General features: G+C 50.4%; 1 protein-coding gene across 2 annotated transcripts in view; it reads right to left on the bottom strand.

Annotated features, from left to right (window-relative positions):
• The window catches only part of RFX4 (regulatory factor X4), a 134,180-nt gene that overhangs the window by 29,196 nt on the left and 87,469 nt on the right, over positions 1-17,515 (bottom strand). For both annotated transcript variants that reach the window (XM_024579275.3, XM_053922003.1), the window contains 5 exons: positions 14,314-14,414; positions 12,274-12,332; positions 8,645-8,789; positions 3,449-3,543; positions 2,920-3,037 (listed from right to left, as the gene is read on the bottom strand). In XM_024579275.3, coding sequence (XP_024435043.2) covers positions 2,920-3,037; positions 3,449-3,543; positions 8,645-8,789; positions 12,274-12,332; positions 14,314-14,414 — 518 coding nt within the window. The remainder of the gene's footprint in view (positions 1-2,919; positions 3,038-3,448; positions 3,544-8,644; positions 8,790-12,273; positions 12,333-14,313; positions 14,415-17,515) is intronic.

Genomic DNA, 17,515 nt, shown 5'->3' with positions numbered 1-17,515 from the left:
GCTTGGTGGGGGCCGTGAGCAATGCTTCTAACACCAGGACCCTGCCACGTAGCGGGTTCTGGGTAAGAGAGCCAGGCCGGGCATCCAAGCACAGAGAAGCGGCCTGGAAGGCTGTCATGGCCACTGGGTCTGGCAGCCACTCCCTGACAGAACCACCCCCACGTGGCCCTCTGGCCCTGCCCGAGTGAGTGAACTTTGCCACTAGACCAGAAAACAAGTGTGTAAAAAGTGGAAACCTGGGGAATGACGTGCAATGCTGCTCCCTCAGCCGTCAGACCCAGGACTGCTTTCAGACCCTTTTGTGCCGAAGTCACCCCGGGAGCCCTTGTTCCTTCCAGCTGTTCCTGAGAAACCGGGGGCAACTGGCGAAGCCCCAGAGCGAGAGGGCAAAGGCACCTGCGCTGACTGGGGTCCAGGGGCCTAAGAGCTGAAATCAGAGCAGGCAGCTGACAATATGTTGTTGTTGCTGTTGTTTTTAAATAAAAATTCTGTAATTTCCTCAGCCTACTAGGACTGAAAGCTCACTGCCTGCTAGCCGACCTTTGCTGACTAATTTTGCTAGAAACTGCTGTTCGCAGCAAAGAGAGAAAGTCTAGCTGCTTTAGTTCACAGCGCAGGCTCTTTCAGTGCAAAGGAATTAGGGAAAAAAGAGTGGAAAGGAATTAAGGAGAAGAAAGGAGTCAACCACCTTTGAAAGAGGCTGTTCTGGGAAGAGGTGACGGAGCCCCCATGGGATCGCTGTCGTGTCCCGCACAACACGGCAGTGTCAGCCAGCCTGCTATGCTGGCACCCGGCCCCTGCGCCTCTCATGGCGCCCAGGTCGTGTGGGAGTGGTAAGAGACATCGAGCTGGCCCCTGCGGCTGGGGGAGGGGCCAGGGAACAGAGGGTTCTTTTTCCTAATTAGCTGTTTTTATACAGGGAACACATGACCCAAACACAACCACCAACTGTGTCTTTGACATATACAGGCAGAAAGGGGGAGCTGGGCTTTTGTCTGCCGCAAATTCTTTCAACTTGCCTGTCACCCCAAGCTGCAAAACTCAACAATGAGTCAGATGAGAGGGAGCATTTCAGATAGTTTGCAAAATGGACTTGGGAGCAGGTATTTCAACCCGTTAGGGTCGAAAAATACTGCAAAAGAGATACTGGGTTGCTGTCTCTTTCTCTCCTTTTCTAAAGGGTCTGCGACCATTTTTGCCATTTGCCTGAGTTTCCAGTATATCCTAGAACTGTGTGCGGCTCGGAAAGAAAGAAGCACATTTTAAGCAATATTTCTTGGTAATAAATGCAGCCCATTCATAAAACCCTAGTTGTTTTACTATCCAAACTGCCTTTATCGGATTGACTGTTAACTTAGTAAGAACACATAAATTTCAAAGAACACTATAAAGTGAATTACTTTCCCTGTTTAAAGAAGGGTACTTGATAATATACATAGTCAGTTTAAGAATCAGCAAGTTGATTAAAATAAAAGATAATGCAAGGAAAAGAGGTTTGCTTCATGGGTGTGTATACATGTGTGATATTGTTGATTCACTAATTTTGAAACAATGAAAAACATCTCAAATATTTTTCAACCATCCGCTTAACTGAAAGCAGTTCTGCACGAACGATTTTCCCAGAGCCAGAGGAAACATGTGCTAACACTAACTACGCTGAACTGGAAGTCATCAGAGTGCCACGCCTGGTGGCACTGCCCAGGTAGCAGTCAGCAGGGCATTTCCAAACGCAGCCCAAAGCTCCTGCAGCCACGGTGCGGGCAGGTTCCGAGACCTTCCCAATGCTGAGATGAAAGAAATCCACTAGGAAACGCGGCTGCCATTGGGTAAACACAGTCTTTCATGGACGGAGCTGTTTGGAAAAATAGCGCCTTCTTTGTCTCACCCCACACTCACTTGGTTGTGTAGCACAACTGGAAAATGGTGACAAGACCATACAAAGCTGGATGGAAAAGTGTCAAATTAAACCCTGAGCAAACCCCAGAGCTGATTGGCTTAATTGGAGATAATGACAAACGAAACCACATCTCTACTTGCAAAGTAAAATAGAGAGCTGAGGCAATTACCCAGAAAATTTACCAACAGCCCTTTGCGGAAATGCCTACAAAATTGAGGCCCAAGTAGTTTGAGGTTTCCAATGTCTGATAATGGCTTCAAGTCCCCCCTCACTTTGCTAATGACAACCATGACTCAATGCATCCTCCATTCTTTCCAAGGAAAAACAGAACACTGTGTCCCACAAGGTTGCACGGCGGTCACCCCAAGTCGGGGATTAGGTTCCGCCCACAGAGACTGCTACAAGCACCTCAGGGAGATTTCAGGTCCCATACACTGGAGAAGAGTAGCTGAGGACTTGGGGCAGGGATGTCTCCTGGAAGTGAGGAAAGCCCGAAGGGTCAGTAAAACAAAAGGGAATTGAATGAGAAGAACTCTTCCAGGGACCAGGCGTGGGCACGTTTGTAAAGAAAACTCTAGACAGCCTACCCGTCGCTGGAGTGCCCACCGAGCCATTTGCAAAGGTTCAAACTCAGAGGCTTCTCTGTGTGCTGTCATAGGAAGTGCGGACTGTGGGATCCTGCAAGACAGTCCTGTGGAAGCAGCGATCTCTGGGCACAGCTGGCAAAAGGGGGGCACAGGCTCGGCTATTTATTCCTCCCCTCCCTAAGGTCAAATACGGCCTATGTGCGGGCTTCTCTTTCTCAGATTTGCACACTTCACCTGGAGTACTTCACAGTGTCATCTCTCTCCCGAAAAGTTCTAAGAATACGGTGTCCCCCCAGAACAGATACATGTCAGGGTAATGTCCTTGTGGTCGCAGAGACAGTAAGAAAGGCCGTGGCTGAGTCCGAGAGGTGACCTCGACACACAGAGCCCAGAGGAAAAAAGTGGTAGGATGCAGGGAGGCTGGGGTGGCCTTACCGAAGCTGGGGGCACTGTGCAAGGTCATGTCCCGGATCACCCTGGTGCCGAAACAGGACCACATCAAGAGGAACTGCTGGGCCACTTTCCTCAGGGACCCTTGTCTCTTGGCAGCCATCTACAAGAAAGTGAATGACTTTAACAGTGGTGGACTTGAGCTTTCATTTATTGCTGTCTTTGGAAATTGACAGGAAGGCTTATGGAAGGTCTCCAAGTTCCAAATGTAGAGCAATGGTCTTCAACTTTGTTTGTATCAGTGAGAAAATACACTTTAGAAAACAAACTCTTTTGTCAAGGCCCAATGTACACAACAGATACCAGAGATGCTGACTGGGCTGAATCAGGGGAGGGAGACTCAGAGTGTGGCCTTCTATAGGAGGTCCCCGTCCCCTCCTCACAACCCTGGGGCTCCGTGGCTGCTGAGGAACATCAGGTGGCTCCCTGTGGGGCACTGTAGGACCCAAGTGCCACAAAGGTGAGTGATGGGCTGCACTCCCCAGGGCTGCCTCTCCCGCTCCCGCTCGCCAACCTTCACAACGCAGCGGTCCACCATGGTGTCCAGCCACTCGACATAGGACTCGATGGGAGACTGCTCCTCCAGCAGGTGGTCGAACTCCTGGTACACTGCCAAACAAAGGAGAGCCCCCCCATCACCGCACTGTGTGCAAACAGAGACGCATCTTTTCAAAGAAACACAGGAATAAAATCAAATAAACTAAAAGTCCATTTAGCAGGGCATTTGAGGCTTTAGAAAACATGCCCCAACTTACCTTACCAGGCTCACCTTCCTTGCCTGTGAACACCTTAAACCCTGGCCACCCCTCACTCCTTGTCATTCTCCCAAGTCCTGCTTTCTCAGGCACTTCCCTCTGCTTGGACTGTTTGGTTCTCTTGGACTGCTTGGACTGAATGGCCCAGGTGAAATGACCCTTCTGTGAGACCCTTTCTACCCTCCCCACTCCCCCCTGCCAGCGGAGCTGATGGCTCCCCCGATCCTGTACTTTCATAGCACTTTATCTTCCATATTCTGCCTTCATTGCATTGCTCATGATACTGCGCTACAGTCAGAGCGTGCACATGTGGGCGTGTGCCCTGCCTGCTCTCTGTCTGCTGTCTTCAGCGGCTGTGATGCAGCTGCTGTCCAGGGTGTGCTGGCTTGTGTGAGTGGACTGGCACCCTGGGGCTCTCTTGCTCTTGGCCCCATGGTAGGGCATATTTGATCATTCAAATAGCATTATTTTGCCGTGGCTGGTGTGGCTCAGTGGATTGAGCCCGGTCTGCAAACCAAAGGGTCGCCGGTTCGATTCCCAGTCAGGGCACATGCCTGGGTTGCGGGCCAGGTCCCCCGTGAAGGCCATGTGAGAGGCAACTATACATTGCTGTTTCTCTCCCTCTCTTTCTCCCTTCCTTCCCCTCTCTCTAAAAATAAATAAAATTTTAAAAAATAGCATATTTTGCTGTGTATAATGCACACCCACAGTTTTTGTGTGCATTATCCACAGGATTATTATACGCATAGTATGTAATCATAATACCCAGGTACAATGTGCATCCTTAGTTTTCCCTCAAATATTTGGGCAACAAAGTGCGCATTGTACAGAGCAAGTACGGTATTTCTAAACCACAACTATGCTGGGCAGTGACCTGACCAGCTCAGCTTCTCAGTGCTCAGCTTAAGTAGCACTGATTACTACTTAAGTAGTAGATGCTTAATAAATATTTGTGGAATGAAGGAAGTAATCACTGTGCCCTCAGTTTTTGCATTCGTGAAAGGCGGATAATTGTACCACTTTACAACCTGCCTTCAGCTGCAGGCCGATAACTGAACCGGGAAGTACTTTGTAACCAGCGGAGCGCTATGGAAAATAGAGACACCTCTGTGGTGGCTTCCCATCTGAAACATCTCCCTTTTTCAATACATTTTTTGTGTGTGTTTTTGCATGTGGAGCTCAATAAATCAAACCACGATTCAAGATCCACACATGCCTATAGTCTTCATTTGTCTGAGCAGTTTTTTTATTTTCCTTTCGCTGGAAATGGGAAACTGGTTGCCCTGTTTTACTTAGTTGATAGCTGCTACAAGAGGTCAGCTTCCAGGACTGCCAGAAGGTCCTAACACTGCAGAACGAGAAGCGGCTTTAAAAGTCCATTTAGGGACTCCCAGCCAAGATGGAGGTGCAGGGAAACACGGCTCGCCTCCTCACACAACTACAACGAAAATACAACTAGACTACAAAACAAGTATCACCTAGAATCATCAGAAAATCGAGCTGTATGGGAGTCCGACAACCAAAGAATTAAAAAAGCCACATTCTTCTAGACGTGTAGGGGAGTGGAGATGCAGAGACACATGGAGAGGTGTGACGACATGGAACAAGCAGCCCCACACCCAAGTATGGTAGATAAAAATCAGGGGGGACACCTCAGGAGCGAGGGACCCCAGCCCCACATCTGACCACCAGCCCAAGGTTCCAGCACCAGGAAGATAAGTCCCCATAACTCTGGCTGTAAAAACTAGCGGGGAATGGGGCAGTGGAAAAAACTGAGAGGTTCTCAGGAGTCTCCTCTTAAAGGGACCACAATGGACTTAGGACTTATGAAGACTTACTCTCTCTGGGCTTCAGCACCAGGGCAAAGCTGGAAGAGCATCAGTGGCATATGGGGAGAAAGTGAAGAGTCTGCCATCAGGGCGAGTGCCAGGAGACAGCTTCCTCCTGGACAAAACGCCAGAGGCCAGGCAGCTGCATTGCCCCCTCTCTGAGCCCTCCCCACCACAGAGCCACAGAGCTGTGACACAGGTTGCCTCTCCCTGGTGATTACCTAAGGCTCTGCCCCATCCAGTTTACCAGGGTGCTTCTTTACAATAGGCCACACTACTAAGACAGGGAGTCAAAGCAGAAACAAACACAGGGAGGCTGCCAAAATGAGGAGACAAAGAAACATCGCCCGAATGAAAGAACAGAATGAAATTCCAGAAAAAGAACTAAACAAAATGGAGATAAGCAATCTATCAGATGCAGAGTTCAAAACATTGGCTATTAGGATGCTAAAAGAACTCATTGGGTATTTTAACATCATTAAAAAAGGTCCAGGCAGAAATGAAGTTCACATTATGTGAAATGAAGAGAAATTTATAAGGAACCAACAGTGGAGCAGATGAAGCCAAGAATCAGATCAATGATTTGGAACATAAGGCAGAAAAATTCACTCAATGAGAACAGCAAGAAGAAAAAAGAATCCCACCCCCCCAAAAAAGAGGATAGGCTAAGGATCCTCTGGGACACCTTCAAACGTACCACATGTGAATCAGGGGTGCCAGAAGGAGAAGAGAAAGAGCAAGAAATTGAAAACTTATTTGAAAAAAAAATAATGAAAGAAAACTTCCCTAATTTGGTGAAGGAAATAGATGTACAAGTCCAGGAAGCACAGAGATGGACCCAAACAAGATGGACCCAAAGAGGACCACACCAAGACACATCATAATTAACATGCCAAAGATAAAGAAAGAATCATAAAAACAGCAAGAGAAAGGCAGAGAGTTACCTACAAAGGAGTTCCCATAAGACTGTCCGCTTATTTCTCAGAAGAAACCTTGCAGGCAAGAAGGGGCTGGCAAGAAGTGTTCAAACTGATGAAACGCAAGGACCTACATCCAAGATGACTCTATCCAGCAAAGCTATCATTTAGAATGGAAGGGCAGATAAAGTGCTTCTCAGATAAGGTCAAGTTAAAGGAGTTCATCATCACCAAGCTACTATTATATGAAATGTTAAAGGGACTTATTTAAGAAAAAGAAGATCAAAACTATGAACATTAAAATGGCAATAAATTCACAACTATCAAGAATTGAATCTAAAAAACAAACCAAGCAAACAAGCAGAACAGGAACAGAATCAGAGATATGGAAATCATTTGGAGGGTTATCAGCTTGGAGGGGGAATGGGGAGAATGGGGGAAAAGGTGCAGGGATTAAGAAGTACAAACTGATAGGTACAGAATAGCCAGGGGGATGTTAAGAACAGTATAGGAAATAGAGAAGCCAAAGAACTTGTGTGCATGATTTATGGGCATGAACTAAGTGGGGGTGATTGCTGGAGGAATGGGGGCACTGGGTGGAGAGGGGCAAAGAGGGGAAAATTGGGACAATTGTAATATTATAATCAATAAAATATATTCAAAAATAAAAGTCCATTTCCTTGATCTGCCTTGTTTCACAGATGAGGAAGCTAGGTCCTAACGAGATGGCACGACCCACTCAAAGTCGGAGGGTGCATCAGTGACGGCGTTCAGTGATTGGAAGAACTCGGGAAGACTCCGTGACAGCACTCTGCCTGGTGGGAAAGCTGAGACTCGACTTGGGCCCAAGCCCAGCTCTGCTTCCTTGACTAAGATCCACCAGCGCCCGGAGGCCGGGTTTTCACATCTGTAAGGTGGGGCGGTGATGTGGAGACTGAGACCTTGCATACAGTGGGTCTGACACAGGACCTGGTGGAGGTCAGGCAGCCTGTAAGCTGCAATATTGTTTCATCCCTGGCATTCCTAACTGGACAGCAGGCTGGGGGCTGCACAGAGAAGGAAAGAAGGGCCTGAGAGGAGCTCTGGGGTTGATGAGGAGAGAAGCCCAGGGAGGGTTCACAGGGTGCACCGTTTCACCTGCTCCATCTGCTTTTGAACAGCATTCAAAATGGGGAAAGGTCTCTAACAGGAACACCCAGGGAACCTTTTTTGTTTGTAAACACCACATGCTTAGACATGCTAACACAGACAGCTTCCTCGACATCAGTAGAGCAGCCGTGTACTGAAAATGAGGGGCCTGGGGCTCTCGGGAGAACAGGCCCCTTTTCTCTCTGTACAGCCAGTCCGCAGCTTCCTGAACAATGTCACTGTCAGGATCTTGGCCCTCACCGCGTTCAGAAGGTGAGGGCGTAGCAGCTGCTATATCCTCCCCACTCCTTCTCAGCCTCCCAGAGAGGTGCTGGGAGGAGTGCGGACACCCTTGTGCCCCGCTTTCCCCAGAGGCAGGAGAAAGGCAGGCTTGGGCAAAGTAAGGAGGTCGTGAGGACCCGGACGCGGGGTCCCCAGGCTGCAGGGTGCCCTAGCAGCAGGCTGTGATGGGTGTTTGAGGAAGGCCAGGGGTGCACTGATGACAGTGGTGTGCTCTGGCCCTCTCCTGTCCTCTGCTGCTGAGGACAAGTTGACCACATCAGGATACTGGGAGCAGTGATCCTGCCATCTTTGTGCAGGGACATGAACATATGTTCTCAGAAGTAAATCACCACCCATCCCCTTCTCCAACACTGCAGGTGATCCGAAGGGTCCACCTGCCCGCAGCGGGGCTGACGCACTGACTCTCACTGAAAGGCAGGCCGCCTATCCAGCTGAGCCGAGGCTGACCAGCAGAGAGAGGCCACCAGCTTTGTTCTCATTTCCCTGCCGCCTATGGAACCGTGCCTGGCCCTGAGGGTCCCTGTGAGGCTTGCTGCCTGACGATGTGGGCTGCCCAGTGCACCAGCACCCATCTTCCCCAGCGACGTGGACACAGGTCCTCTTAAACCAATTAGCCCCCCTCTGGGCCGACCCATTTAACACGAACTATATTGGGAGGAGGGTCTTATGGGGAAGGACAGTGGGAATGCCACAAATATCTCCCAAGGTACTTTCTCTTTCTTTCTTCACACACACACAAAAAAATCAAAACGCCACAGCCCCCAGTGGCACATCTTACACTGGATGATGAGCTTCCGGTGCTCCTCGCGCGAGTCCTCCATGGTGTACAGGGTTTGCTTGGTGATGCTGTTGAGGTCCACGTTCCTCCAGTCTTCCAGCATCTGGAATGTGATGTCCGCACTGTGGATCACCGTTCGAGATGCCTGGAATCCAACCCAGTCAACTCATTAGCTCATGGCTTGTTAGGTGAAAACCCCTTCGCTTTATTTCCTCTAAGCCTTTTTAATGAACCTGCCAACGGTAGTTTGTGAACTACTCTGACGTTCAGAAAAACTCAATTTTAGGAAATAAGTAGGTGAGTCCACAACTCAGAAGATCTGCACACTGTTTTCTCTTGGGGCTCTCTAACAGCTGCCTCCCCTTCTCTACAAAAAAACGACCTCGAGGCAGCCTAGGCAGCCGAACCCTGCTATTCTCAGCCCCTTTGGTCTTGATCCCGTGGAGAATGGGATGAGGCCCAGAGGTCTGTCCGCTTTCTGAGCTAAGCCTGTGGGACAGAGCTCGTGCTGAATAGCCTCTACGCCTTCCAGCGCTGGAGAAGTGACACTCCCAGACCTAGGAGCGCTCCTGCTGCCCCTGCGCCTGTGACAGCTTGCACCCGGGGATTTTACACGTGCGTGTTCCCATATAAATGCCTTCTGACGCAGTCTGCGGCCTAGCTTTCTGGTTTTGCTTTTTGTTTTTCATGTAAGTGTAATGACAAAAACAAATACAAATACAATTGAGATGGAGTAAAAGAGGAATTCCACCGGAGACTCAGCAGTTCACTGGCGTGTGTGGGCGTATGTTTGAACTGCAGCTGCCTCAGCAAACCCTCGGTGCAGGACTCAAACTTGCCAGTTGAAACAACACTTGGAACAACAATACTTGGAACCACCAACTTGGAAAAATATTGATAAAAGCAAAGAAAAATATTTCCCGAATCATTTCCTTTACTTGCACGTTTTCAAAGAAGTCTTTAATAAAATGGAAAAAAAAGATTTCAAATACACATGGACGTTATATGTCTCCTAATGCTTGCGAGCCTCCAGGAAAAGGTAAATACTGGCGGTGACTTTCACACCCAGAGTGTCTGAACACCACACCCTCTTGCTTAAGTCAGTGGGGATCTCTTTGAAGGTCATGGAGGCCTAGACTACAGGAGCACGTGAACCGGGTCAGTCTCGAATGATAATGAAAGCAAATGTAGAGGCTGCGATTCTGGGTTCAAACAGACCTAGTTCAAATCCTGGCCTTGCTGCTGACCAGCTGATTGACTGGGGTCAGGCAAGCAGAATAACCTCAGTTTCCTCATCTATAAGATGGACATGTGCTATAACCTGCCTCTTACAGAGGGACGCTGTTGAGGATTTTTTGCAATTATGTTTAGAGAGGGCACAGTTCAAGGACTGAGAGCTCAATGAAAGAGGCAGCGGCCATTCAGGTTGCCTCTCTGTGGTGAGTGCAGCAGCACCCCAGGGCCTTTGCACAGGGTGTTCCTGCCGCCTGGAATGCTCTTCTCTCCCCAGCCCCGCCCCTCATCCCTTCCCTCACGTGTGCTCAGCTTCAGTGTCGCTCCCACAGAGAGGCCTCCTCTGTCTCTGTACCCCACTGGGGCCTCCAAGCCCCGTTACTCTCTCCCTCCGTCGTGCTGCCTTCATAACACCCAACCACTTTCAACGATTTTTTATTTACTTCGTTTTTTCTGCTGAGGGTAAATACCACTAAGCATACACGGTGTCTGGCACACAGAAGGCACTCAAAAGATTTTGTGGGATGAACAGCTGAGACACGAATGCCAAGTTGCTCGCTTAGTGTATCCAAAGGGCCTGGATATTTAGCTCTTGGGTTTAAGTATTTGGGGTGAGTTTTTGGCTATGTGCCGGCTAGTCTGACTTGCCTTGTGTGTGTTTAGGAAAGCTCTCTGGCGTACTAAGACATACCACAAAACATTCTTAGCACTAACCCCAGTCCTCTGGCTGCCCCAGGAACGTGTCTGACAGCTGTCGGTGAAATGGAAAGGCAGCACTTGCTGACTGAATTATACACTGTCTGCGTGAAGAGTGGAGAGGGACCATGTGTGTGTCCACGTGCGCACACGGGTGTGGGTGCTTTCACCTCCCTGCTCGTTAAAGGGCCAAAGGCTTTCCTAAACTTCCTGAGCCCCAAGGTACACACCAAAACCACGCCCCATTCCCTGACGTGACCCCAGGCACACAGCCTCAGAAATACAGCATTGTTTCTTTCATTGGCCAATATCCATCTGTCAGGCTGTGCCACATCCCCAAAACGATGCCCCGGTGCAGCCTCTGTGCCTGCCTGCAGGAATGTGGAAGGATTTCCCGCTGATCTCCAGATCACTCTCTGTGCCGTACAAGCCAGGGGCAGAGCAGGAACAGGGAGGTGTGTGGGTGTAGTTTTATCCTTTCTGGTTCCTGGCCTGGAGCCTGCCTCGGGCCACTCTAACGAGAAACCTTGACCCTCCCACCTTGACCTTCAAGAGCTGGCACCAACCCGCAACCGAGACTATAAGAGAGAGGATGCAAATGCAAACACCGAGAGCAGGCAGGCAGGAGACACGCCTGAGTGAGGTGGGGGAGAGGAGGACGGTGCCCCCTGGAGAGGAGCTCAGCCCGTCCAGCCGATCACTGCCCTGGGGAAGTAGCTCTGGGGTTGCCAGCTCTTCAGCATTTTTTTAAACAGAAAACCTGGGTGTTCAGCAGTCATCTACATGTTTCAATGGTTAGTCACTAAGTAAAGGGAAACATTTTGAACATAAGCAAATCAAACAAAAATAACCCCGCACATCTGAGGGCCAGATTGACCTGCAGTCACCAGGTTTCTCCCTCTCCTTTACATCATTGGTAGTTAAATGAGTGGTAACGGGCAGACTTGGAGTCCCTTCCTGAAGATGCAAAGTCAATGGAAGCACAAGGCTTCAGACCACCGAGTTGTAAGTCCGGAGTTACAGTGAAATCTTCCACTTGTTACTGTATTTCACTTTTGCTATTTTTGAACTTTTTAAATGGTAAACATGTGTTGCTTTTGTGCTAAAAAGAACAAACCTAGAAGAATAAATAAAATTGGCTTAATATTTAATATGCTTTGTGGCTTTGAGCTCCTCTGGGCGGCACGAAACAACCAACCAACCATCCCCTCGGTCCGTTTGAATGGCCAGTCCTGGTGGCTCACGGAGGGCAGGCACGCTGTGCCCAGCTGCACTAGGAGGCGTTCCTGACTGTCCCGATCCCGGTGGTAGTTGGGGGTGGGTGGCACTGCTGGCATCTGCTGGGCAGAGGCCTGGGGTGCTACTAAATATCTACAAAGCACAGAACAACTTCTCACAACAAAGAGACACCCAGCCCAAAATGTCAACAGTGGCCAAGAAACCCCAGTTTACGTGAGGGAAACACAAACTTGAGAACCCAGAACAGCTTAAGGGGCACCTGACGTCAGAAAGTGTTTTGTGTGTTCGTTGAAACCAGTGATTGGCTAACGTTTTTGTTCCTTATCTGTGGGAATGAAAGGGAACACTGGGAGGGTACTGTTACCCCGCCACACCCGATGCTCCACAGGGAGCCGGTTCGGGGATCTGCCCTCATTTGTCACGTCTCAGCCGTAGTTAGGACACGCACACAGGACACGTACCTGGCAAAGGTGATTTAGTGACGTTTGCCGTCTCAGAATTTGGGAAAACCTTCTCGACACTGGAAGAAGAAAAGAGTTAGTTTGAAGTATTTTCAGGCACCATGGTCCTGCTTTGGATTTTCCAGGGCAGACTTCTTCCTTACCTAGATCTGTCTCTGCCCAGCCTCACTCTGGGCGCCCGCTGGCACAAGCCAGCTTGCGATCCTTTGTTTTCCCCCTTGGACAACTATTTCCTAAAATGGCGGTATTTGGGGCACACAGTTCAAAGTCACACTAGCAGGTGTGAGAAACTGCGGTGTTAATCAACCGTGAGTAAAAGCAATTATTTACTTGTCTTTCATTTAGCTAATTGCAAGCTCAATCACTTCTCCCCATAAATAATTGCAGGAATCAAGGAGGCTTTGAAGAAGGCCCTTTGAAAGGTAGTCTATCCAACAGGAAACCCGGATCGAGTGGGGGTGTGCTGCTAGGGGCTGGGCTGCTCCTAGGATGGAGCCCTGGGCTGCACCTTGAACGTGGCTTTGCAGTCACCATCTCTCAGTTTTCTTAAATGAATGTCACGACCTATTTGCCTGTTTTGATGGTTCTGCTTCCTGCACTGACACAGTGGGCTGATGAAATAAGGTGAGGTGATCTTGTTCCTGCGGAGTTTGAAGCAGACAAGCCCCGTGCCTGCCCAGGGTCTTCGCTATGACAGAGCCCTTGGGAGCGGTGTGTGTTTTCACTCCTTGCCCTTTTCGAGGTGCACCCCGAGGCTGCCTGGGAAGAGTGGGCATCTCCGGGCACCCACAGGCAGAAGGTCCAGGAAAGCTCCTTGCTGCCAACTTTCACCAGGTTTGTTTTGCCAGCAGAGTTAAAATGGGCGTAGGCATTCTTCTCATTAATCTCTGAACTGGTCAACAGACGATCAGAAATGTCCCTGGGGTTATTGTCACTGGCACTCTGAGCCAGCTTGGTTTGGAAAATAGGGCGTGGGGCAGAGGAGCAGGGCGGGCGGGGGTGGGGAAGGGACAGATGAACTTCTAATTTTCCAGGCTGATCAATCGTTAATCCTTCTCCTTAATTACTTTTCCTTTAACTTTGTGATGTGGAATTTAGTGCCGGTGAAAAGAAAAGACCTGAGAGCCATGAAAGAAAGCGGGCTTTCTCCACAGGTGACGCGCACCGCGGGCGGCCGCAGCAGCTGAAAGGGCCCCCTCAGCTTGGGGAGAGGGTAATTTGATCTCCTTCAGTTTTCCGGGGGCACAGGCTTCAGGCAGGAATGGCAAGCTGCATTCAAACGGGGCTTTAAAGAAACATAAATCTTAAAACTGTGGTTTGCTTAAAATCACTTCATCTTTGAAGAGCACGTGCATCTCCCACGAGTACAGCCACAGAGGCGGAGGAACAGGACCAGTATGATCAGGCCGCACTGCCGCTGCGGAATGAGTGGTGATGCTCAGCAGAGAAAAGATTCTCAGTCCCGGTCCCCTTGCCAGAAATATTAATTTGGCTTTCTCATTAGGCAGGGAGTTAAATATGTGAAACCCTGAAGCTGTTTTCTGCCTCCTGCTACCACCAGCTGTGGGCAGGAGCTTAGGGGGAAGCTCGGAGTTTGTGGGGTCAGACCGACTGGAGTTGGACTCCGGGCCCCCAGCTGGCGGCTGTGTGGCTCTGGGGAACTCTCTCTGCCTCCTGAGGCCCCACCTGGAGAATAGGAACCCTGCTCCCTGCACCGCAGAGGTGGCAGGAGGACCGAATAAGGAGTGTGGAGGCGGTGCGCAGAAACTCTGGCGAAAACAGACAGACCCAGGGCAGTCCTGCCTCCGCTACTTACTCCCTAAGCTTGTCCCTTTTCTGTAAAAGCAGGTGTGCCACCGGAACGTGTTTTGTGAAGATTAAATAAGTTAGTGATAGCGCTCAGTATAATACCTAGTGCTTCATAGTAACAAACAGTAAGTGGTAGCTATTGTTACCTATTATTTTATTAACAACCTATGTAAGAGGTTTGGCAAGGAAATGTTTTCCTCCTCCCCCTCCGTCCCCAAACGCAGCACTTACATTCAAACTTGATGTTCCGCAGATTTTCTGGGAGGTCGTGGAGAGCCACTTTGAGCCACTCGTCCAGCTGCTTGGCAAACTTGCGGATCACCTGAGTTAAGCTAGAAGGAGAAGGGCACACGTTAAGTGGTTAAGTGCCTCCCGTGTTGCCGGGCCTCCCGCTAGGCTGCACCCACCAGCAGCGACTGCAGAGACGAGGCCGGCAGCCCAGTCTTGCGGCGGGCTGGTGGGTTTGAGGAGTGCGCGGGCAGAACGTGCTCCGGTGCCAGTGCTGGTGGGCAGGGAGGCCTGGCAGGCACAGTGTGGGCAGAAGCCCACTGCAAGGCTCGGCAGCACCTGGAACCCTTCCCACCCACCAAACACCATCCTTCGTGTTTTTTGAACAGCCTCGTGTGAGAGCGCCAACTTGCAATTGGCCTCTCCTCCTCATACTGCCCAGCCTTGTCTGGCCAAGCCCCCAGCCGGACAGGGTCCCTGACAGCGCACCGCAGGCCTGATCCCAGCCTGGGCCCCAGCTTACCCTACTGCTTGCTGCTTGGCAGGGACTGGGAAGCAACAGCCTTTTTTTAAACTTGCAAACAACCCTCACATGGGCCCTGAAATCATATCAGATCTGGAAAGTCAAGGACTGTTTTGGAGCAGGAGGTGGGAGGGGCTAAAGGGGTGAAAGGTCGGGTGGGGGACCGTAGGTTACAACACGAGATGGAGACCCAGGGTTGAGAAGACACTGAGCACCATTTTCAGGGTCCCGCCAGCAAAACCATATGCTCGCAGCCCGAGGCCCGGTGTCCTCCATGAAGCTCTCCTTAGTCCTGCAGGCCACAGGAACCTCCCCCCACGTGACAGCCACACCATCCGTGCCTTCCACCTACACCACCTGTGCTGCCCTGTCTCCGTCTTCCACTAACTCTCCCGTGGCACCGGGATCACCAGTTCCACCACACGGGGCCACCCCAGTGTGTTTCTCTGCTCACTCACTCCTTCCCTTTCCATTACAAATTCCGGCCTTCCCCCAAGACTCTCACACCTCCAACCCCCCCCCCCCCCCCCCCCCCCGCCCTCCACCGACTCCCTCCGACTCCCCCTCTGCACCAGCAGATGGCATCACCTATTTCTTGATGGAATCAAGGACCCAACCCCCATCCCATCCCCTCCTGCCTTCCAGGAATCTTACTTCACTGCTGCCGCTTCTACCGTACACCCCTTTCCCCTCCCCTTGGTCAGTCCTCTCTTCACTGTAATGCCTTCAACAATGGCTCACCTTCAAAACCGAAACTCTCTCATTTCCTCACTCTTCAAGCCAGCCGCTTTCTTCCCCTTCGCAGACATACTTCTTCCAAGTTGCCTAGATTCTCTGCCTTCTTTTCCTCACCTCCCTTATTACCCTTGGACCTCACTCCTGTCCTCACGGAGACAGCCACCTCTACCCAACACAAACCCAGTGGGCTCATTTGGGTTCTCATCCTGCTTGACAGCCTGGCAGCCTGCGGCTCTGCTAGCCCTTCCTGCTGTTGGAAACACTCGCTTCCCGTGGCATCGGTGAGCCGTGTGTCTTCCTGAGGCTCCTCCTCAGGCCCGGAGCTCAGCCCCCTCCGCCTGGCCATCACGTTCTTTTGAGACGAGACCTGGGCCCTCTCTCATCACTCTCTCTTCCTTCCCTGGGTAGTTTCTCTGCGGCCACAGCATCAGTCACCGTCCACACTCTCGGTCACATCTCTGGAGCAGAGGCCCTCAGGACTCCAGACTGATGCAGGTGGGAGCCCCCCCCTCCCCATTTAGGAGTCCCTAAGGCACAGCGAACACGAGGTCAGGACCGCGAGCATGGTGTCCCCGTCAGGGCCGGTTCTTCCCTGTGCTCCCTGATTTGGTGTGAACTGTACTCTCCATGAAGTTTTGTTTTTAACTTTATTTAGTACAAAAATTTCAAATATGCCCCAGGACAGAGAGAACAGTATAATAAACCTCCAGATATCCATGACCCAGCTTCAATAATTAGCAACATTTTGCCATTGTAATTTATCCCCATCGCATTAGTACACGTAACAGAATGAAGAGTAGTTCCTTAACATTGCCTAAAGCCCAGTCTGTACGCAGATCTCTCCGTTCCTCTCAAAGAAATCTTCCCGTTGGGTAGTACCGGGATCCAAACAAGCTCCGCACATCGCACGACACATATAACATTGCCTCTTCTACTTCTCAGTTAGGTCTCTTTAAGAATCTATTTCAGGCCACTGGGTTATTGGCTCCCTCACGTTATTCGTTTCCCGGAATGTCCCACATTCTGAAATCTTCCTCCTAGTGCATCTAACCTGTTCATCTATCCTACGTGCTTTCCATAAATGGGCTCTTAGGCCTAAACCTTGGTTAAATTCAGTTATGGTGTCATTTTTTTAGGCAAGAAAACTCCATAGGTGGCTGCCCATCCCAGCACATTATGAAGCTTACAATATCTGGTTGCTCCTCTTGTAGTGCAGCTAGTTGGAGACTCAAACAGTCTGCCTTCCCATTATTACAGGTGTTACAGATTTCGTCCTCAGTTCCCGCTCGGCTGCATCCACTTCTCCCTTTCCTCCCACTTCAAGCTGTCTCCATCCTTCACCTGGGCTACCACCACAGCTTCCGCGGAGCCTCCCCTGCCCTGCTCACCTCCCCACCTCCGCCCCATCTTCCACATTGTCCAAGACGGATTTTTCCAAAACACTTGCAATTCTGATCCATTTCACTTCTGGCTAAAACTCCTCAGTATTTTCTCATTATTTTACCATAAAAACCAACATCCTCACCATGACCCCCAAAGCTCACACTGTAGCCCCACTGTACATTTCTGCCTGTCACCCACATTTCCGCCCCACTGGCCTCCGTCCAGGTCTGTGCCACCGCTGGGCCTGTGCCCCTGGCAACCTTTCATCCAAGAGTGTCTCGGCCCTTTTTAGCTCTCAGCCCCTCCTCACCCCTCTGATCTCAGACCAGATGTTATTTCCACAGGAAAACCTTCTCTGACCCCCCAGCACTAGGCCAGAGCCCCCAGAGATTCCTCTGGAAGGGACCTGCAGTTGTGACAGTTGGTAATTATACACTCACTGGTGTGATTATCTGACCCATGTCCATCTTTCCCACCACACTGTATGCGCCACTGTATCCTCGGCACCTAGCACAGGGCCAGGCACCGAGTAGGCACGTGACAAATGTTTAAGTGAAACGA

Source organism: Desmodus rotundus, chromosome 3 (assembly GCF_022682495.2).
Source record: "Desmodus rotundus isolate HL8 chromosome 3, HLdesRot8A.1, whole genome shotgun sequence".
NCBI lineage: Eukaryota > Metazoa > Chordata > Mammalia > Chiroptera > Phyllostomidae > Desmodus > Desmodus rotundus.
Note: the sequence above shows the minus strand (reverse complement) of the source record. Positions and strands in the feature narration are given on the sequence as shown.